The sequence below is a fragment of the Lathamus discolor genome, chromosome 3, assembly GCF_037157495.1.
Source record: "Lathamus discolor isolate bLatDis1 chromosome 3, bLatDis1.hap1, whole genome shotgun sequence".
In the NCBI taxonomy this organism is placed as follows: Eukaryota; Metazoa; Chordata; class Aves; order Psittaciformes; family Psittacidae; genus Lathamus; species Lathamus discolor.
The window spans coordinates 97010315-97033806 of record NC_088886.1 but is presented as its reverse complement, the minus strand read 5'-3'; the positions used below and the strand labels follow the sequence as shown (position 1 = coordinate 97033806).

At 40.9% G+C, this 23492-nt stretch overlaps 1 protein-coding gene and 1 long non-coding RNA gene across 3 annotated transcripts in view; one reads left to right on the top strand and one right to left on the bottom strand.

Moving 5' to 3' along the window:
- Positions 1-17505, top strand: part of ZCCHC24 (zinc finger CCHC-type containing 24) — a 118814-nt gene extending 101309 nt beyond the window's left edge. Inside the window, exon 4 of the mRNA XM_065670733.1 lies at positions 10886-17505. Within this exon, the coding sequence (XP_065526805.1) occupies positions 10886-10999 (114 nt within the window). The 3' untranslated portion in view covers positions 11000-17505. The remainder of the gene's footprint in view (positions 1-10885) is intronic.
- The window catches only part of LOC136010090 (uncharacterized), a 31949-nt gene extending 11328 nt beyond the window's left edge, over positions 1-20621 (bottom strand). For both annotated transcript variants that reach the window (XR_010610752.1, XR_010610753.1), the window contains exons 1-2: positions 20550-20621; positions 19750-19873 (exon numbers count right to left, since the gene is read on the bottom strand). This is a non-coding gene — a long non-coding RNA (uncharacterized LOC136010090). The remainder of the gene's footprint in view (positions 1-19749; positions 19874-20549) is intronic.
- Between the last annotated feature and the right edge of the window lie 2871 nt (positions 20622-23492).

Here is a 23492-nt window from a genome sequence, read left to right as displayed (position 1 = left end):
CAATTCAGCAGTCCTTGGCGGGAGGCAGACAGACCAACTGCATGAGTTCCTACCCCTTGTTTCCCCAACAAACCAAGCTTACAAGACTGGCTGTCAAAGCTGACTTTTCTTTTTCAAAGACTTTTTCAAAACAGAAAGTCACTTTTGACTTTGACAACCCCATGAAAAATAAATTTGTCCATCAAGGAAAAATTTGAGGGATATTGCAGATAAGTGTTAAAGATGGAAAAGGTGAAAATTAATTTTAAACAGTTTAGAAGGTGTGATTTACCTCAGGTGTAATTCATCCTAGCTAAATCTCAGTAATAGAGCTCTGCATGGGTCAAGTTACCTCCTGCACACTCAGAGAGACTGCTCAACCATAGACAGATCATTTAGATGTACTTGCAATAGGTGCAAAGGAATTCCATCAGGAGCCTTAGGCGTCTCATTAGTTACTTAAGTGTTTCCAAAATTCCCATAAAAAGCTCTTTGCATGGGCTTATAAGGAACACGTCATACCAATTACTAATACTTTGGAGAAGGGTGTCAGGAGAAAAAAAAAAACAGATACTGTGACTTTATTATGATGAAAAGACAGAGGAATATTGAAATTCGTTGCGGCAAGCAGGAAGAAGAGATAAAAACAAGTTTATTAAGCTTCATCATAGAATCATAGAATAGTTAGGGTTGGAAAGGACCTCAAGATCATCTAGTTCCAACCCCCCTGCCATGGGCAGGGACACCTCACACTAAACCATGTCACCCAAGGCTTCGTGCAGCCTGGCCTTGAACACTGCCAGGGATGGAGTATTCACAGCTTTCCTGGGCAGCCCATTCCAGTGCCTCAACCACCCTTACAGTAAAGATTTTTTTCCTTATATCCAATCTAAACTTCCCCTGCTTAAGTTTTAACCCGTTACCCCTTGTCCTGTCACTACAGTCCCTGATGAAGAGTCCCTCCTCAGCATCCCCATAGGCCCCCTTCAGATACTGGAAGGCTGCTGTGAGGTCCCCACGCAGCCTTCTCTTCTCCAGGCTGAACAGCCCCAACTTTCTCAGCCTGTCTTCATAAGGGAGGTGATCCAGTCCCCTGATCATCCTCGTGGCCCTCCTCTGGACTTGTTCCAACAGTTCCATGTCCTTTTTATGTTGAGGACACCAGAACTGCACACAATACTCCAGGTGAGGTCTCACAAGAGCAGAGTAGAGGGGCAGGATTACCTCCTTCGACCTGCTGGTCACGCTCCTTTTGATGCAGCCCAGGATACGGTTGGCTTTCTGGGCTGCGAGCACACACTGCCGGCTCATGTTCATTTTCTCATCGACCAGCACCCCCAAGTCCTTCTCTGCAGGGCTGCTCTGAATCTCTTCTTTGCCCAACCTGTAGCTGTGCCTGGGATTGCTCCGACCCAGGTGTAGGACCTTGCACTTGGCATGGTTAAACATCCTGAGGTTGGCATCAGCCCACCTCACAAGCGTGTCAAGGTCCCTCTGGATGACATCCCTTCCCTCCAGCGTATCAACTGAACCTCACAGCTTGGTGTCATCAGCAAACTTGCTGAGGGCGCTCTCAATCCCACTGTCCATGTCAGTGACAAAGATGTTAAACAAGACTGGTCCCAGCACCAATCCCTGAGGGACACCACTCGTTACTGGTCTCCAGCCGGACAGAGCCATTGACCACAACTCTTTGCATGCGGCCATCCAGCCAGTTCTTTATCCACCCAGTTCTTTATCCATCATGTGGTCCCTCTTTCAAATTGATGTATCTCCAATTTAGAGACAAGGATGTCGTGTGGGACAGTCTCGAACGCTTTGCACAAGTCCAGGTAGATGACATCAACTGCTCTGCCCCTGTCCATCAGTTCTATAGCCCCATCATAGGAGGTCACCAAATTGGTCAGGCAGGATTTCCCCTTAGTGAAGCCATGCTGGCTGTGACCAAGCACCTTGTTGTTTTTCATGTGCCTTAGCATGTCTTCCAGGAGAATCTGCGCCAAGGTTTTGTCCACACAGGAACATCAAATCAGCTGCATTTCTTCCTTTTGTAGACCTATGCATATTCACTGAATTCTAAGGGCAAGATCTGGCTTAGTCTCTACAGCAACATTGCATTCCAATATGCAGCCAAAATATTGACTTAGGCTTGCTAGTACCTTGAAGCAGTGTGAATTGCAGTTAAAATGCAGCATTTGAAGCTTACCGCACTTGTGGCAGAAGCCTTACTTTAAACTTCATATACTTCACTGCAAGATGATCATCCCTTCTTTCTATCATGGGAGCTTTTCTACTTCACACTGAATTTGTACAATCCCCTGGCTTAGGCAGTGAATATCTGCATTTCTGTTGGCCGGTTGAGATGTGAACCATTCCCCTTTGTGTGGGCTAATGCCACTCATACCAAACCAGGAAACAAGAGGTCATCTTTAGAAACTGAAGTCTAATTTCCCTGACAAAAGTGGCACTGGAGACTACATTGCAAGTAAAAAAAAAGCAAGGACCCCTTTTTCTGTGCAAGCATATATGGAAGGAAAGCTAAGCAATTTTCTTTCACTAACTTACATGAGACAGCCTCAAAGCTTCCAAAATCTCTGGTTCCTTGCCTCTGTTTATACAGCTTGTGTAGACAACTGCACCAAAATCCAGGCGGAGCAATGAAGTCATTTATCACATGCATGGAAGTACAGTCTTGAGGGTGAGAGAAATTGCAAGACCATTGATTTATAACACAAGTCTATAAATATTTACCTTGTTCTTCTAAATTCTTTCCATCACTTATGGTACTGTTCAAAGGGTCACAAGAAATCACTTGTGGTATCCCAATCCATATTACAGAAGAAGCATTATCACCTGGGGAGCATGTGTATTTTGTGGTAAAGAAGGTTTGCAAGTAGTCTCTTTGGCAGCGTTGCCCCTTGTGGCGGGGTTAAAAGAGTCTAATCTAGTAGTACTAAAGTCAAAGAAATACTGAGGAAGCACTGCGGTCTACAGTGCTTCCATAAGTTGTGCTTACTTTGGAGCCATATACATTGTGTTTTCCAGGTAATAATTGCAGCATGTGTAGTGCAAGTGTCCACAACTGACTGCAATCACTGTGTTTTCATGCCATTCCTTAAAGACACCATAACTCAGGACGTGGAAAAGCTTTGCTTTTCTTATCTATCCAGGTGTTCCTACTACTATGTGCTGCAGATATTCGAGATCTTCAAGACAAGAATGCATCTCAACTAGGCTTCCAGATATAAATAACCTGCAGCCAGTTGCTAATGGTCTTTCCCAAAATCTGCACTTAACAACCTTGAGCTAAAAGACTTTACATCCTATTGTCACTGCCTCATATCCATCTGCTTCTATTTCTCAGTGTTAGTATAGTGATTCGTCCTAGTCTTTTTCATTCTTCCAGAGGTGCCCTGTGCTCCTTCTGATTAAACATACCAGCAATAGCCAGACAGTAAAGAAAACAGCATCAGTTTATGCGCAGAGCCAGCAGCAAATGAGAGCTAGCAGGCTGCATGAGGTCAGCACTGCTTCTTGACAGAGCCTAATGTTTGCTAACCCATACATGTTTTTTGTCCAAGCATCCAGCTCCACACCAGACTCTCTGTAAACATTTATCGAATCTATCCATGTGGTGTTATTCTGCACCATTTTGGAAAATGTGCCGTACCCAGTCACCAGTACTTTTACACCAATGATAATATTTTGTTAATCTACAGTGAAAGATATTTAATTAACTAAGTGCAGTATTTCTAGTTTGAGAGTTAAAGCACAAAAAATAATCCTATTGTTCACATAAGATTGTTTTACTAGTTTTTTTTTAAATTAGCACTGCTACACGACCTTAACATTTTCTGCATATATTTCCTATTTACTGTTTAGATTTTGATAATTTGAATTACTTTGCACCTACCACAGGAGAGTCCTTATTCATGTTTGAGTTTCAATGTACTTCTAGAAGATTTTAGCAATCACTTCCCCCACCTTCTGTGCATTAATGGATACCCTCAGCTAATTACATGCTCCTCCCACCTTCATCATATGGTATGAGAGTATTTTCACTCTAATCTGAATCTTCCATTAGCCAGTTTTTACTAGCTTAAACAACTTATCTAAGAAAAGATGCTGCCTCTCCATAGAAGCCATGTTTCTCTTGTGCCATTTTAATTCCATTCAAGAAAAAGAAATTGATGTTGCTCTTTTGTGGTGTCTTTCGCTACAAATCACTACACTATGTGATATAATCCTTTTATGGTTACTTGCACTATGATCATATTTTTCCCCCCACTTTAACAAAACCCAGATGAACTGGCCAGACAGAAGATGTCCGACCTCCATTCAAGCTCAGACAGTATTTACCTCTAGTGAAATAAATTATTTCTACTTCCAAACAATCTTGTCAATATGTCTTCTCTGCAGTGTGTTGGAATTCATCACCTCCTTTTCTTTCTCCCTGCCCTACCATTTAGTAAATATATCATTGTGACTAACAGATAAAAAGGTATTTTGAATGTTATTTAGAAAAAAATAATGGTCATTTTATCAGCAGATGAAAATCACTGTTGTTTCTCAACATTAACTATCCTTATGTCAAGTTACAAGAACTCACAAAACTACAAAACCTATGTAGCTGCAAACAACTCTGACCCTGTTTAAAACCATACAGATGCCAGATTTCCCTGGCAAGGGCATATTATAAAGAGGTCTACATTCACAGTAGTATATACAGCATGAAAATTCACACCAGGTCAGATCAACCTCCCCTGATCCACATCTGACCCTGGGCAGTAGAGGACACAGGACCATGCAGACATAGACAAGACACAGCAACCACCTCCAAGGATACTTTCCCATCCTCTGATACGGCCAAGTGAGTATCTCTATATTCCCCTAGTTTCTCACCAAATAGATCTACTTCTGTAGAGTCTATTTGATTGCCGAGTTATAACCACATGGGCCACTAAGCCTTGCTATGTCACCCTGAATATTGGAGATGAGGATGCTTTTGTCCATTTTAGGAGGAAAAAAATGTGAATACTCATTTCAGGATTGCTTGATACTCATTGCAGTGAACTATGGGCTTGTTCTCAATTGCCAGGCTTGCCCTTTTCTCCAGTCCTCACCTCCATCTCTATTTCATCTTCCGCAGTTTCTTTCCTCAGTCTATGGACTTTTCAGTCCTGTAGGGTTTGTCCACATTCTCTCACAAGGGATGGCTCTTGTCTAAATACTCTCATGTAAGTGGCTCAGGCAATACCATCAGAGTACTGAAGATAATAGTCTGCACTCTGGATAGCTCTGGGGTAGCCACTGAAGCACATACTCTGGCTCTGTGAATTGCTTGTGCAGCTACGCTCAATCTTGATTTCCTATGCATACCTTTCGTTAGTGGGTCCCTGGAGAGGAGAGCAGCCACACTTCCCTGCCACCTGCTCTTTGTTCCTGGAGGCTCTTTTCACTTCAGGAAATGATGCCGTGCCAATTCCCCACAAGGAATGTCTCAATTCAGCCCTGTGCTCTTATTCCACGTACCCTATTTGTGAGAATGAGCTTTTAATCTCTCTGGGGCAGGAAAAGTCTTCTCAGCAATTTTACAGCTGTGTATATACTTCAAAGTTCTCTATAAATACAGCTCTAAATCTCTGTGTCTAAGAGAGGTGGTGGAGAATGTATTGCAAGAAGTAATGCAAGAGCCTGATAACAGGGCTGCTGCCATTCATTCCCCAACTCACCCATGGAGCACGGAATGAGGTGGCTCTTGCACCAGAACTGTAGCACTGCTCCTTAGCCCAGAGAAACTCTGCGTGCATTTTTGTTTTCATGACTAAATTGTGCCACTGTGTTCCTCCTTCTGTGTTTCCACCATGCCCCTCAAGTGATAAACCTCCCTGTGGGACTGCTTACAGGAATTCACAGGACATGGGGCAAAAATTGGAGGGCTGTTGAGCTCAAGCTTTATCAAAGAGTAAGAGACCAAAGAACCACGCTGACAAAGGTGCTCCATGTCTATTCCAAAAGTAGTTTCCTGGGTAGTTACTGTAGCTACTCTAAACATAACCAGAGATCTCAGACTGGACTTAACCCTACCTTTTATTCTTCCAAGGAATTTGGATTTTGTAGTTGTTTATGCTCCTTCTTCCCCTGCTCCAGCAAGGAGCCAGTTCTCATATCCATTCACCAGCATTCTTGGCACTGTAACAGCCCAGATGCCAAGCTTTGAATTCTCATCTTCTTCCCCTGCCTGCTATAGCAGCAATATCTGTGCTTGTGGTTGCTTCCTGGCTGGCCTCTTATCAAGGCTTCTCTGACTTTGTGGGTAACTCGAGTGTTGTTTCTGATGACAGCTGTTGCGCTGGTGCAGAACTAGCCATCTGGTGACTGACTTGTCCTCTTGGACACTGTTTTCTCCCAGCTGTCAGGAATTTACTGTTGGACTGGAAATAATTTGGTATGTAAATACATTCTTCATAATATCCAAGCTATTACTTCCATGGGCAATGCAGTGGTCCCATCACAATTTCCATACACTGGTGCATCCACAGCCATCTCTGTATGAGGATGCATGGGTCTGACCACTCAAGCCCAATAAGCTTTTCAACAGTTTCAGGCCTACAATTACAACCTTTGAACTCTCTAGATTTAATAAACCCTCCCTAGCATGTCTGTACTTCTGTACTCCAGCAGTGGGAATACAGATCATCCCAGACTGCTGCTTCTCTGAGCTCTAAAAAGAGACTTACACCATTTAGCTCATACAGTTATCATTCATTCTTAGCTGGCCTGACCCAGAGGCATGCTGCTGGCAGGGGCTGCTTGCTCTTTCTGAGCATCATGCCTCTGATCTGCAGCCTTCTTATCACTGCCTCTTAGGCCCACAAGCAAGAACTGAAAGCCTCATTAATGTTCTTGTTCCCCACAGACAGAATGCAGAGGGTCTACTGCTCAAGAATGCACACTGCATTTCATCTTTTTTCCCCAGTGCATCAGACTAAAAACTTACTAATTCACAGTAACATTTGTATCTTGAGGGAAACGTAACTATCTATGGCTTCTTAAGACTGTTAACCTAACGATTATCCTGCCAGCTATGGCTGTAGGATCCATTTCTGTTCACATATCTGATCTCTCATTTAATTATTTCATTTGCTTCATTAGGACTTTAGGTAATGAGTCCAGAAAATTATGTAGAAGTGGGGTTTTGTATGTGAATTTTTGATATGATCCTTTACCCGTCAGTGGTGCAATCATTTTTCTTCCCTTCTTCAGGAAAAATAAAAAATAAAAAAGCAATCTTCTAAATACAAACATAAGCAGTCACATTATTCCATTCTGCTTCTTAATGGAGGCAATTTTCCTCAAGGATGTCTTAGTGATGTTTTCTGACACCTAACACTTCATAAGGTTGAGCTTTTTGTTTTGAGAGTTTGGGGGTTTCAACTAACCTGTGGGGAGTGCAGAGTTCATTCAATACACGTAGACTGGGACAGCAATAGTTCACAATCAAAAGTTCATTTGAATGACAGGAATTACTGTATAGATTTAAATTTCTTTCGGCTTCATTCCCCTGGGGCAACAGCTTTAGTCACTACCACCAAATGCTTCCTGGTGGGCTGCAGAACATTATTTCCACCCAGAAAATATCAGGAGAAAATAAAAGACAGACAGACAAAAAAGAAGAATGTAAGAGTGCCCATGCCTGTAGTTTTTATTGAAAATACAGACTGCCAAATCCTGCATGCTTGCATTCTAAAAAGACAACGAAAATTGAAATATTAAATTTAAAAACAGGGAAAAGCATACCTTTCCCAGAGAAACATAGCAGGGGTTTTTGTTTTACAAGCTCCATTTCATCTCTTGCTAAGGAAAGGAATTATTTTTACAGCCAAATAGCCTGTCCCCTTCTCCTCACCCTCACTAACCACATGGCTGAGTTTTCATGCTACCAGTCTCTCAGCAGCAGCACAGAACTCCTACAGCTTCCTCAGGTATTCGGATCTTCTGCATAATTAAGGCAATGCCCAAATCTAGCACACAGTTTGCGGCTGCCCAGTCCTACGCACCCCTCTTGCATCAGCATCTTCTCCTTCCCCTCTGCTTCTACCACACCAAAGCTGGCAAGAATTGTCTGAGGTCAGCCTGCACCAAGGAAGTCCAACCTGATGGACACACAGCTCTTCAGCTGTCTAATGTCCTACCCTTTTAGCAGGGTATAAGAAAGGTTGCAAGGGTGTAAGGTTAATACTTTAAAGTCCTCCACGATTAGTAACTTACAGACAAAGGCCTGACGAGAACAGTTGCTTCTCAGGGTGTTCGGAGGTGGGGGGAAGGGGTTGTCTTACAAGAAACCCATAAAGAGAAAACAGCAAATAGAGATGACGTGGTCTTCATTTTATGCAAAAGCTGGATTGAAGCGTTTTTGGGATACAAACCATGCAAGCACACTACCAGCTATGAAGCCTCAGCCCTCCACTGCCTCACCAGAAATGTATCCCGGGCTCTGCTCAGCTCCACTCCTTCCAGCTGGCCCTTGGCAACCTGCTTTCCTGCATTTGTAACCCCTCTCTCCCCATCCTCTGTGTCGTAATACACTGGTAACAATAACATTTCTGAAATCAAAATGCTTCTCAGGCCAAAAAGCTGAGCTCAATCAACACAGGGGGAAAGCAAACCACGGAGAGCTATTGTTTCTGAAAATCATCCAAAAAACTTTTGGCGCTTCAAGGCATTCCTAATGTCCTTTGCACTATTTCCAGGAAAAATGATTCCCAAGGCCTTGCATATTAAAAAAAAAAAAAAATCTGGCTTATATCAATAAACATGATAACTGCTGTAGTTTTTCTCTTTAATCAGAGCACAGCTAGCAGTACAAGCAATCAGAACTGAGTAGAATAGCCTGTTTTAAGTGTAGCATTTCAGAATTCTCAGATCCTCCATAGGGGAGCATAAATTAACTCCTGGGACTCCTGAACCTGAGCACCATCTTTTATTACATTTATGAAACACAAGTTCTTAAAGAATATTTGTGGACAGATGCTGGTGAAATAAGTGGTAGAAAAGGCAGATGGGCAGTTTTTCTGACCAGATCAGTTTATTCAACTTGTCTGTATTGTGGCAGAAGCATTGCCCTCACCCATGGTTGGATTGCAAGCCTAGAAATGGGATTGCTGGTTCTAATCATAAATCCTAACATCCTGACTTCCAATGGGTCATTCAAAGCTCAGTGAGGTTGCAGGGGGAGGCCAAAGGATTTACAGCAAATGAGGGGTCCATCTGCCTTCCTTATCCTCTGCTTGATACAGGGAATTTTATTTGCAATTAAACTGTCAATTAAACTCAAAGACATAGGTAGCCTGGGACAACATCATGGGCAAGAACACTGAGTAACAAACCATTGGCAATCACCACTGAATCATTCCCGTGTATTGTCCTTACTAGCTGTGCAGTATAAGAAATGTTGCACTTACAACCCAATACAAACAAGCAAGAATTTCAAGCTATCTCTTGTTCAGGATAGTAGAATATGTTTCCTCTCATTTTAGCTATTCAGTAAGCTGAGAAACCCCTGTATTCTCTCGATTACAAGGCATACTTGCAGTGTTACATAGTCAAATGAAAAAGCTTTGAATGTCTCTGTTCTTCCTGTCCACAGGCTTTAAAGTGGATGGCTTTGGAATGAAGAACTTAGAAATAAAAACCTAGGTGATCAGATGTACTTTAAGATTTTACAGATAAAGGAAAGTCTTTAGGATTTAGGAAAGGCGTGAAGAAAAAATGGCCATAACTTTGTAATTTGTATTTATCCACTCCCTGCTACAGGAACCATATTTTGGAGAAATAATCAAGAGTCTACTATCACTGTGGTACCAGTGAGAAGCTTATGGCTTGTTTTCAGATTATACACCACTTGCTGCCTCTAACACAGTCCCACAGAACAACTGCTATCTTCATGGGCAGGCACTGTGCAATGCAGTAGTTTTTCAAGCACATTTCACACCAAAAAAAAGTTATTATGGGTTATTGAATTTTTTTGTTGTTTTTTTGTTTTCTTTTTCAAACAAATGCTGCACTTTATTATGTTCTACCTCACATCTCTATCACCTCTCTACCTATTAGACTTCCCAAACACTTAACCTTACTGCAGTATTTGAGTATTTTATTTTCAGAATGATTGTGAAAACCCTTTATATGTTATGAAAAATTAAAGATCTACTAAAAGCAAAACGTTTCGTTCCCTTGTTTACCCAATTATACCCCCCAAAACTGTGACTGAACTAATATTGTTAAAAATACATATTCAATTTATTAGTCACATTCAGGGAAAAGGGTTGTGTTGGGAAATTGGTTTGGGGTTGGGTTTTGGTGAGTTTTTGGTGTGGGGGCTTGGGGGTTTTTTGATTAATTAATAGCTTTGCAGCTGCTCTACTTCAAACATCCCAGCCTCAGAAATAAGAGACTAAGTACTGGGAAAACCTCATTTAGTTATATCTGTGCATGGTTAAGTTTTCATGTAGCAGCTAATCCCAACATTGGTAACCCCTGCTGGCGCTGCTGGGTAATGGGATTCCCATGCTCGAGGAGTTAAATGCATTTGGGACATCTCAGTTATTGGAGCCAAGAGAATAAACTCTTCCGTGTTACTGCTTTTATAAATACAGACCCCAATTCATTCTTTTAGCAATTTGTCCTCAACAAAGTTACCATCACCTTTACGAAGAATGACACTAAACCATGAGGCAGCTCTGAACCAATAGAGAGCTGAAAAAATGTTTCATCCTTTCAGAGAAGAAATATAGTAGCTTTATAACGACTAGCAAAAAGCTCAGTTAAGCATAAAAGTTGGCTTCATAATAAAGAGTAACAGTGACAAAACTTTGGATCTAATCTTATTTCCTTTCCTTCACTGCAGAGACCCCTTGAAAAGCCGGACGGCTTGGATGTTTCAGATCAAAGCAAAGAACACCCCCAGCATCTGTGTGAGAAGTGCAAAGTTTTGGGCTACTACTGCCGCCGTGTGCAATAAACCTTCAAAGTGGCCTCTTCCCATCCCCATCATCCTTGAAGATCCTCTGGCAGCATGCGATCAACAGCAACACAACAAATCAAGATAAAAGCTAAAATAATTGCCAATATTGCCTATCTAATAATATGCCTTACCATTAATAGAATGTAACATTTCTCCTGTGCATGTGCACACATGCAACAGGTATTTATGGGACTATGATTTGTATACATACATATATATATGTCAATGTATATGTATATGTACACACGCATATGAAGCGTTACTGATAGTGTTCACAACAGAACCACAGTTGCAGGTTCTGCTGATTGTTTACACAGATCCTATATCATGGCCAGGTGAAATGAAGTACTATTGAATAGGCAAGGTATAACATTCACAAGGAACATATGTTATATGTATGGCTTTTGCAGAGGTTAAATAACTGTGGGGCCACTAATTGCGAGCATTCACCCACAACATGAACATTATTCCTATTATATGACAAGACAAAGGAAGATGAAACAAGCCACAGCATAAAAGAAGGAAAAATGTTTTCCCAGCTTTAGAAAGTCTGAGAGTTATGTGCTGCTGATTTCTTGGACCTTTTCTATTTGTCACCATCACATGGGCAGGGCTTAGGCAAAATCATTTTTGCAGAATGTGGCAAAAAAAAGTGAACAATTGTTTGAGGGTGTGGGTTGGGTAGAAAGGGAATGCCATAATGGGACCCAGAGCATCAGGAAGGATTCCAAGAGGTTTTTGGAGGAGACAAAATTGGCTTGCTTGTGCAACTAACAGATCCTTCTCTTGTCATATAATCCCACTCAAATGTTTCCTGCATGTGTATGGGTTGTTCATTAGGCCACAAGGACACTAAATTTACTGTGAATAAGGGGGGATAAGAATACTTCAAGCTGTCCCCAAAACCCTTAATTGAAAGATTAGCCAAACCTATAATAGTTTTAAAGCCACTTTCTGGAAATACTTTTATGTCCTTTTTTCTACTGTACAAATTTGTTATAAAACTTGTTAGCCCTAGGGGTGTTTTGAGGCATGGAGAACACTCCTTAACTTTCCCTCTTTGTCTTCCTGAAGCACCTACGTACCTGAGGAGAGATATAGGAGTTATATTTCATTGTCCCATTTCAGGGAGAACTTTGTGCAGGGGCATCCTGCTGCAAAGAAGTATCTCATCAGGGATTGGAAATACCATGAACTGAAAGTACCTCGAGACAGTATCCTGTTTGTACATCTACATAAGAGTACATTGGCAAAAGGACACAACAAGCAATTCATTTGCAGCATTCACTAAAAAACTTACAGGGATGATGTTTGTTTGGTTTGTTGTTGTTTTTTTTTTAAATCAACAATTTCTATTTTTATGAACTTTCCTTTAGAGAGATCAATTTATGTGAATGATACTTAGTGGAAATACTTTACATCCTCTAAATAACTTGATAGGAATTAAATATATTTTGAGGATTAATTCCATAATATTAAGACAGCAGAGGGTTTATGCCAACTGATAACAGGATGTACAGTCAAGGTCTTTTGTAAAGCCAATTGAAAACTTGGTGAGCATTTGTATAGGAAATGTGAAGCTCTTCATAAATTTGCTCTAGGGTGCAACTTCTGCCATTTCCTTGCTTTGCTATAAGCAGGGCAAATTTGTTCCTGCTTGTTCAGGTGGTCATGTACATATCTTGCAAATATCATTATTTATGAGTAGCCCAAATGGCCCAACCTACTGGCGGAAGCAATGAGTAAACATTGGGACTCCCAGCTTCTGACCACAGCTCTTCCATAAGCTCCCTGATTTTGGGCAAGTCACAAGATCCTTCTGGACCTCAGTTTCCCCAGCTGCAAAATGGGGATAATAATACTTTAATATACCTACCTCACAGGAGAGTTGTGAGGTTCACTTAGTATCTGTAAGTGTTTTGACATCACTGGGTGAAAAATGCTACGTAATGCTAAACCAGTATTAACTAAATTAATGACTTCAAAACTAGTTTTGTCCAGCCAGCAATTCCATCAACTAAAATAGCTGAAAATATTATTATTGAAAGTTAACACTAATAACAGTATAGTTGCCTCAGTGAATATATGCAGTTTTAGCATTATCACATGGAAACACATTCTTTTGCACAGACTCAGAAATTACCTTAGAGACAAACTCTCTATACAAAAATACTAATCTGCCCATACGTGTAAGAAAATACACGGGCAAATCTAGGGGTAGATTTTTCAAAGCTTGACCTCTAGTATTAACATTGATATTTTGTTTCAAGCACAAGTAATTTTGGAAGAGCCACATACTAAACCAGATTTATTTTTTACTCTTCAGTACTTAGTAGTACATAACAAAACACCTTGATGCTTCACATCCAGCTAAAGGACATGTAGAGAAACCCCCTTAAATGAAGGTAGGGGAGAATGTTATTTTCTCCCTGAAACCAAGATGTTGCTATCATCCTTTTTTTCTGTGTTGAAAAAATTCCGATCTTGCAATAACCACTAGATCAGTAAAATATCACATCCCTTGATGCAGCTACATCAGCATATAGCACACAACCAGGTTCTGAACAAAGGCCAACTAAAAGATAGCATTACATGCTATATTCATGACAGTGCCCAGTTAAAAAATTATTTATCCAGGTTCAATACTATATGGCAATGCCTTTAGCTTATGGATTTTTAGGTTGTACTAAAAATACATGTGAAGTACTTTAACAAAACTAATATCTATAGGTGTAGAATAATAATTCTTAAGAGCATACTTGTAAGAGTTCAATATTTATATCACTGATATTTTCCTAGGCAGCAGACATAAAAGTCTTTAAGTAGTATTTAGCACATTTGAAATAAAAAGAATAGATTTTCCCCTGCATTTATGCTGGGGAAAAGCAGGTAAAGAACAAAACGTGGAAAAGCAAGAAGCAACACTGCTGTAGTTGGTTCTGCCTAATTCAGAGACTGCAAATCCATCCCAGTGTGGGATGCGGATGTGATACCCTGGGCACCCCAGGGCTGGAAGCTGCCTGCTTGCCTTGCCATCCCTGCCAAAAGTGGGGTGTGGGGGGAGAGTGGCTGGTGATCCCTGGGGAGCAGCAACAACCCTCCTTCCCATGCAACCATGTGGCTCAGCTCTGCCTTCCCCCCAGCTGTGTTGGAGCATCCCCTTGTTTTCAGTCCTGGCTGCTCAGGGCTGAAGCCTCATCTCCCTAAAGCCCAGCAGCAGTGCCAAGCTCATGAGAGGGCAGCATTCTTCTGTCCCTCCCTGCATGAGCTTTGCTTGTAGGATTGTAGTATTCAGCTCTGGGCATTTACTCTATGCTTGTCTGTATATAGTTTGTGGGTTGCTGGAAAAAACATACATCCACATGCATAACATACAGTAGCTTATGACCATTGGTGTTTTGTTAATGGCACAAAAGGGAAGTTTCTGAACTTTTATTTCAAAAAAGAAAAAAGAGATTGATTAAAAAATGTAGATGATTTATTTTACTTTCTCTGCACCCCACCCTCTTCAAAGGTAATTCGTGGATTTAACTCTTTCCAAATCAGAAATACCTTAAAAATTCACTTTTTCTTTTTTTTACTGGAAAGAGGAGTTGAGATTTTTCTGAATGGTTTCTGATGTTCTGTTTAACCAGCTCTGCACCTGTCAGCTAGTAATCCTTGAAGGCATTTTTAGACAGTCGTACCAGAAGTGAAGTAAGCGTCAGTAAAAAGTGTTTTCATTTTTAATCAATATAGGCCTTCCTAAATTGAGTATTGCTTAGGGGTGTACCCGAGAGAAATACATCAAACTAGGTTTTTAAGCTCAGATGTTGCCTACCAATCCATCCAGCACACAATACTGCTTTTTTTTTCCTCCTTTCCCCTTTCTGTGAAGATTTTGAAGCTTTCATTTATTTCTTTATAGAAAATAAGCACTAAACACTATTTGTTTTCTCAGTTGGTCAGAACATTTCACAAGGAATTTGTATTTGGCATTGGCACTGCTCTGGAGAAAAGTATCAGAGATTTGAAAGGTGTGGTGTAGGTTTTTAGCTGCTTTAACTTGATGTTGAACTCCAACGAAGTTGTTACAAATACTTCATTTAATCGTGATGAAGAAAAATCCCCGTAGTTTTTAAAGGATGACCCCATTTTAGCCAGTTTCTACTGCTGCTACCACAGACATAAAATGATGCCACACAAGCAAAGGTTGAGGCCTTTTTGTCTCAATGTTGCTTTTTAATTTCAGACAAATACACAGGAGTATATATTATTTCTGGAAACAGGTGTATTTTGAAGTTCCCCATTATATGGGAATTAGTTTGTAAACTAAAAATGTGAAGTTAAGTATGCCTGAGAAGCCTTATGCCGAGAAGTATTCTCTACATTATACCTTTCTGTATAACATGAAATTTAGATTATACATGGGTTACATACCTGTGATGCTCTAGCAGTTGTTCCAAAAATAAAACTACTTAAAACCTTTAAAGTTAAAAGCTTTTGGAGGTGTCAAATTTCATAACTTAGCTCTCTTTGTCATGCAGTCACGTAGAATATTTTTTTCCTAGTATGGACCCAAAGAGTTGTCCACTGAACAGTACGCAATAAATCACCAACATGTGCATTTTAAGTTAAGTGAACTGACATATATTTTCCACTTGCCTTTGCCAACATATGTTAAAATGTGATGGAACTATCCCCGTACAAAAATCATTCTTTGAGATATCACTCCACTCCTGATTGGGCTTCTGCCCAAATCTCTTTCCTATCTGCAAAACCACTGCTGTCCGTTCAGTTTGCTACATTGCTGAAGTGCTCAGAGGGCTGTTTGAGATCTTAGATATAGGGATGATGGTTTGTTTTTCTAGGATGAATTTCAAAGGGACAATCGTGTGCAGTTACTAGCTATAGAAGATTGATATAAATGTTTACCCCTGTATGAAGTATTTTACAGTTTTACTTGCAGATGTGTATTTATCTTGAGTTATACTTGACATAGAGTTTCTTTCTTTTTTTTTTTTAATACTATGTGTGTATTTTGGAAACCTTTTTAGATGTTAAAATTTTTGAATGGTTACAAATATTTCTTGTAATACTGAATTGTTATCTGGAAACTCTTTGCAGTAACTTTTTTGTATATATTTGAGGGCCTTTTTAAAAAAGTATTGCTTGTTTTTTGGGGGGAAGTTTTTACAATTTGGAAGCTTTCAGAAGGGCCTTCCTCTCAGCTAGGATACTAACAGAGGTAAGAGTTTTCTTAAGTATTTTGCAGAACTAAGGATGTATCCTCAAGAAAATATTTATGGAAGTAATTTACCTTTTTTTTTTTTTACAATGCTTTTGTCTGTATAAAGTATGCAACAGAACTACATTAAGAAGGAAATATTGTCTACATAAAATATTATATGAAAGTTGGTACATAATTCTGACAAAAACCTTGCAATTCTTTAAGCCATATTGTTTTTGTTATCCTTGGATGAAAATATCAGTATTAAGTAACCAATGTATTATTCAAGTGCTTAGACTTATATGAAAATGCTTATACGGTTTATTTATGTGTATTTGGAAAAGGATTGCTAGAAAAAGCTATCACTAGACATAGAGCAAGTGAGGAGCAAATAACAGTATACTGTCACTTTATGGCCTTGTGAGAGACACAGAAGACGCTGAAAGCACCGTAGAGACTCGGCTCTCAGAAACTCCGAAGCACAAGTGTTGGGTTTCAAATGGTGGTTCTTTCCCATAACCAGAGGGGAAGAGAGTTGGTTAGGACACTGTTTGGCAACTTGACTTTCACAACTCTTTTCAGACTGTGAGCTCAGCTATGCAGTATCGGCTACAGCAATAATATCAATCAAAGGATATAAGAAAAGGATTGAAGTAGATGATTGTAGGGATTTATGTTTATTTTAATTAGAACTCATAGCAATATAGAATATGCATGTGCACGTATTTGAAGCATTTTTACACTTTACATTTCATGTAGTTTGATTATATTGTGAAGGATTGGGTTTTTAGTTTGATATTTTACCATGCTAAACTGGGATGTCTGCCCAACCCTGTACTGGATTCTTGTTTCCTTTAAAAGGTTATTTAGTACAGCACTCACTGCGTTGTGTACTAGTGCTAAAACTAACACTGTATCTTATGAATTTCTTCAGCTTTAAAAAAATTAACGTAATGATTATTACATTTGTTTAGCTGTACCCACTGTCCTTGTCACATTCAGTTGGCAATTTGTACAATTTCTTTTTCTGTAATTGTTATTAAACTTGTACAGCTAAAACAAACAAACAAAACCTATGGACAAAGGCCTCAGAGGTACCAGTTCTGCTTCAGCAATCAAGATGACAGCTTGCTCGTCTATTGACTGTGTTGCTAAAGAGACTGGAAAACCTCTGTTGTGGATTGTCCATAAAATGGCATTCCGACATGTGCCTTATTTGCTGGATAGTATACAGCTTTCCTCTAGTATTCTAGCATTTTAATGCTGTATTAAAGTACTGAAAAAAAAAAAAAAAGCAAGAGAGTGGTATGGTTTTGTTGAATGGTCCTTCCTTTGAAGTTTTACTACCAGCTGTGTTGGGTTCCTGGTTACGGACTGCCCAGCTGCAGCCTGGTGTTTGCACTGCAAACCTGGCCCAGCATAACCATGATCCAGATGGGGTGAAGAAGTTCCTCCACTGCAGGCAGGCTCCTAAGCTGCAGTGAGCCCAATTGCATCCTAGGTGAGAGAGCTTCACCCAATACCTCCTTTGCTGCTGGAACAACTTGGGTTAATGGTGCCAGCCCTCAGTTTTTTATCAGCCTGCTACTGTCTAGCATTCATCTGAAGGAAAAACCTCCTATAATCAGACAAAGTACACTTCTATCCTTATAGTTGGATGGGAAGGCTTAGGTGCCAGAACGCTGATAGAATGAAAAATAACATCAGTTTTAAGTCATTAAGCTTTATCACTTAAAGTTTAGGGGATTCGATCTAATTCATTCTTTGCAAACAGTAGAAATTGATAAGAACTAGATCTACTAAATGATTATTAGCAATGCTGTCCTCACATCCCCAAGCAAAGATCCATAGCAAGCAAGTTTTCTATTGAGACTGCCAATACTATTGTGATTGACAATTAAGGATGTCATGAAACTTTGGACTTTAGGTATCCTACCTCTGAGAGACCTCCTTCATTTAAAACAAGCAAAAAAAAAAAAATAGTTGACACACCATCACACAGTTGTTCTTTGCCAGATCACCCCTACAAGCATGGTGCATATTTGACACTTGGAGTACTCTACCATAGTGACACAGGTTATATCACATAGTAAGCCTGATTTCTGGGAGATTAGAGTGCTCTTCTCATTCAGGCTGCATGAGAGAAAGCAAGAACACGTGCATGCACGTGTGTGGATGGGCATGCAGGATGGCAGGGAGTGGAGGGGTGCGTGTGACCAAGGAATCTGAAGCCTTGAAAGAAGTAACTATTTCATCACATGATGGAAGACGTGCTTCCAGCTGAGCCCCGTGGAAAGGAAAAGCACACATTCAGACCTAGTTGGTACATCACTGCTTGAGGCAGATTACTGCTTTTCAGTATAGCACTGTTCCTATAACAAACAGAAGCCACAAAGCCAAGTTCAGAATTGAAATACATCTTTCCACCAGAACAAGGGGGGGCTCCCAAATACCAACACCTCAGATACAGCACTCCACCAAGACCAGAAAAAAAACACTGAGTAGACCAACTGCAAAGTCCTAGCTTCCTATTGCCATATTTCTGTGATTCCTCAAAGAAATAACTTTTTCATGTTTAAAACAGAAGTAAATTAACACAAACAATATGGCATCAACAACAAATACCAAACTACTTTTTCCTTACTTTTCATTGCTAAATGCTTCACCTTCCTGCGCTATGTGGATGAGGTCAAGAGACAATGCAATGCCCCGCTTCTAACAGAACAGCCAAATAATGGTCACTTTAAAAAAAAATAATGGGGATTTAACATAACATTGATATTTTGAAATAAAAAGCTGTTTCATTATTCTTCATGGAAAAGCAATTTAAACAGTACACTGAGGTTACTATTTTTAGTTAGTCACATCACACGAAAAGCCCCATCTAAGATCCTCAAATCCCAACTAAGGAGGTCAAACAGTCCGCATGTTATACTTGTGTGGTGTTGCTCTGAGCCCCCACATATGGATTATTCACTGTCATGTAACACAAATCAAATAAGTGAAAAAGGCTCCTCCTTTCTCCATATCCCTCTGAAGAAGCATGTACACAAGAGGCATTAGCAGGAGAGGAAGCTGAAACACCAAGGACTCAGTCAGATCTTCCCACTAAGAAATCAAGAAGTAAAGAAATCTCCTAACTGGAAGAACTTATCAAATCCTTACTTCTGAGAAGCGCATAGCACATAGCTTGTGATCCTGAAAGAATACAACATTCAGCTTTGCTTTTCTCTAGTATTCACCTCCTGAACTTAGAGAAACAGGTCATTTGCAAACTCCTTTTTCACTAACACCAGCTATTGGGCCCACACCTACTCACCAAGCACTTTCATTTTACTGAAAGTAGTGCAATTCTCTTCCTCACCATCTGTATCTCAAGAACACTTCAGGCAACAAAAAAAAATCCAGACATCTGGCCATGATACAACCTGCCAAAGCTGCAAAACCTCATTCAAACAACACGGGCAAATACCTCTCATAATCCTTCTACAAACTTCAGGAGACATTTTAGCAACCGAACATGCTGAGAAACACCCACCTCAGGCAGCATTCATTGGGCCTTTTTCCAAAGGGCCGGAACTGAAGGTGAGGCAATCACATCCATGAGGCACTAGAGCATCCCTGGTTTGCACCCCAGGTGAACAGAGATGGCCAACACTGCTCTGCAAGAGAGCAGAACACAGTCAGCCATCCTTGCCTAAAAGCACTGCCCAGGCATATGGCTCTGTGGCACATGAGATCATAGAGGCAGCAGCAACCCAGGGCATTCTTTGGGGGTTTTGTTTCTATGCCATGAACTTAGCTAAATACAAATGCAATAATCATTGACTTTTTTTATGTAATAAAGGGTAAAATGGAGCTCACATGCACAGCTAACCCAACCAAAACCCATGCCTACAGGGAAAGCAAACCATAGCCAAATCTTTATGGATGCTTTAAGTAGAGCAGGCTGCAAGCCAAGAATTTTGTTCGTTTTGTACTTTTGCCTCCTTTCCACCAGCTGAGACAGGAACTAGAATGCCAGAACACCATAAGAAAGCTTTCTCTTACACAATTACTGAACACGTCTAAGCAGCAGGTACGAGAAACCTAACCCCAGCCAGCTTTTCTGAAGGTTTCCATATGGTTTTGTGACTTAACAAGAAAGTACAACTCAATGGACTTCCAAGGAGTCAGACACACTTATGCTCCACTTGTTTGCAGCCAGCAGAACTTAGAGAAGTAATAATGCAGAAACACACTGCAGGAGTAATAGGAAGTAAGATCTCAAACCTCACTGTTTGCAAATAAAGCAGTGATAAACAGACAAATACCACAAGCATAGGGCAGAAAAAATACCTTTGTCGAGTCTCTTCATAGAGAAATCCAGAGAACTGGCACCCACAGAACCTAGGAAAGGGCTCCTTTCACTCCACTTCTCTTATATTGGCTGCCAGCCCTGATTGCTGGGGGCTCCAGCTGTGCTGGCCAGATTGGGGAGGGGTAGAGGGGGGGCACCAGCTCTTCCCCAGGTGCAGGTGCTTCCTGCCTGGCTGTGCCTGCTGCAGTGCCAACCAAACAGCCTCTCCACAGGGAAAGAGGGCAAAGACATTAGTGCCACAAGAGGAATTCTCACCGGTTGCCAGGAGGCAAAGCATAGTTCAGTTTGTGTCTAGGAGAGACTGAAAACTCCAATGTTTACAGTAACTGAAAACTCAATACAGTTAAGTCTTAGGCTTAGCAATTTCATCAATGAAATACACAGAAGTAAGCTTTGCTGGACAGAAACATGAATAGGGCACGTTGTAATGAACCGACTCAAACTGCTTTGCAGCATACCCCACTGAAGTTTCTGAATGTCATGAGCAGTTTTTGAATACACAGCGGTTGCACATACCAAGTAACACCTTGCCCAGCTACTTGCTCTAAGGTGTGGTTACTTCTTTGGCCATTTACCCACATGGGTTACCCCACGTGTCTGCGCTGCTTTAATTAAACGGATGTAAAAGGGATGCAGTTAAATAAAGACAACCAGCACCCACTCGCACCAACATCTTTCAGGATCTGAGGAAGCTGAACCGACTTTATAAAGCTGGTCTTCTGCAGGGAGGTGAACAGCAATTCACTGATTCAGAGCAGCAAAAGCAAATCCAAACATGAGCAATGGCTGCCTGAGTCGCTGACACTCAGTGAAAGACACCCCACATAGTCCATATTCAATAACCGATTTTAAATCAGCTAGTAACAGTCAGGAATGAGTGCATGGTGTTGTTTTGAACAATTTAACTCAATGTGGTGTTTTGTCTTTCTTAAAGAGAGACAAACAGAGGATTTGGAAGTAGGGACTGGAAACCAAGAGAAAACGTTATTATATGATCCTTATCACCCTAAAAGGATAAAACAGAAGTAAAAAAAATCAGGAATGATGCAGGGGAAGAAATTGTTTCTTTGTGAAAAGAGACTTTGTGCAGCAGGCCCCTGCCTGCTGGAAAAGAGATCACTGAGGGTGGATATGATAGTGGCCTATAACATAACAAATTACAAGAATAAGGGAGGAAACATTCACTGCTTCCACAGTGCTTTCCTTCTAGGAGCAGGGAATTTTGGATTAAACTATCTGAGGTAACATAATAAAAACAAAAATTTCACACAGCAGACTGAAATTCATAGTCATGGGATATCCTAGCTGTCAAAAGAATAAATGGGATCAAAACCAATTACAGAGCCACATAAAAAAGAAATGCTGTAAGGGTTATTAACCACGAAGCTGCAACCCTGGCTCAGGAAGTCCCAAAGCACAGAAGCAGCCAGCAGCCAGAGACGACGCCAGCAGAAGGCTGATTGCCTGTGTTTAATATGTTTTCCCCCAGTAAGCTGTTGTAGGAAAGCAGATAGCAGAGTAGGTGCTGGATGCTGGACTAGTCTGAGAGGACTCTCTTTTGTCTGACAGTAGGAGCTGCAATATATGAATGTAAACATGGATGTAGTCTTGTACTTAAGGGAACACTTGCATAGCACCCATCAGGAACCTGATGGCTGTTGGGGCAGGCTTGGACAGTCATGCCCACGGAAATACCCATTAGTTGCCCAGCATTCATGCTTTTGAAGGAAACCTTGCAACTCACCTATGTTCATGCTCAGTTGAGCTAATTGGCAAGAAACTAACAGAAACACCACCATAATTTGCAGTCTACAACTGAATATTGCACTGCTGTAGCTAGTTTGGTATTTTGTTATTTTTTTTAATTCATTGCAGATACTTTACTTTGAAAAGCTGGTCCCAATTAGCTCCGTTTAAAGTTATTTTAAATGCATCCACGCACTGCATTCCTGCTCACTGGGCCACACCACCCACTCTTGCTCTCCAAGAGACCGGCTAGGGTTTAGCCCTCCCTCTGCCTCACCATATGGTTTTCTGGGGTCACAAAGGGATTTACTGAGTAAAGTAAAATTTCTAAGAGGTGTTTAAGCACCTCCTAGCATCCTACAGGTCCAATAAATGGAGCTCATAAGGATGAGGTCGTAGGCTCTGGCTAAGCCATGAGCCACGAATGCCATAGTAGGCGGCCAAGCTGTGTTGGGCTTCCATGGTGGGTTTCAGCCATGCTCTGGCCTTCTGCCCAGCACTGAGCCACAACAAAGGACACCCTGAGTTAGCAAGGAGGTTAGTTAGCCTGCACCCATGTTTTTCTGTCTTCAGTGATGTCTTAAACTGTAGGGGCACAGCTTCACACCCAGACGGCCACTTACACTGTTTAGAGTCCTGAGGTGCTCTTGTATGCTCATGTAAAAACATGCAGGAACCGTGAGGAAAGCACGAGACCTTCAGAGCTGGATTGAGAAACACATTGCGATTTATCTTTTCTGCCATAAGTATCTCTGCCCATCTCTCTACAAGGGGAAGAAATGTCAGTTCGAGGCAGACAGAGACATTTGGACCAAAGGAGTTACATCTGGAGGCTTTTATGAAATTAATGTGGCCAAGAGAAAAAAGTGAACTTTTTCTCCCCTGATTTCCTTCCGACATTGAGCCCTCTGCACCTCCTGGAAAGAATTTAGCACAATGGGAGGAGAAATAGGGGCTCAAATAAGGTTTTACAGGCCCAGGAAAGGTGAAGTGCAGTCTAAGGTGTGTGTGATTTGCTCCCTCAAGGACTGTACGTGTGAAATACAGCTTAGATTTGTTTTGTTTTGTTTTTCAAATGAGAATTTAATGCACTTCATAAACCCGATCTTCTCTTCAACACTTTACCAGCAGAGCTGGCAGATTTCAAACAGCTTGCTAAATAGGAAAAGTAGGGG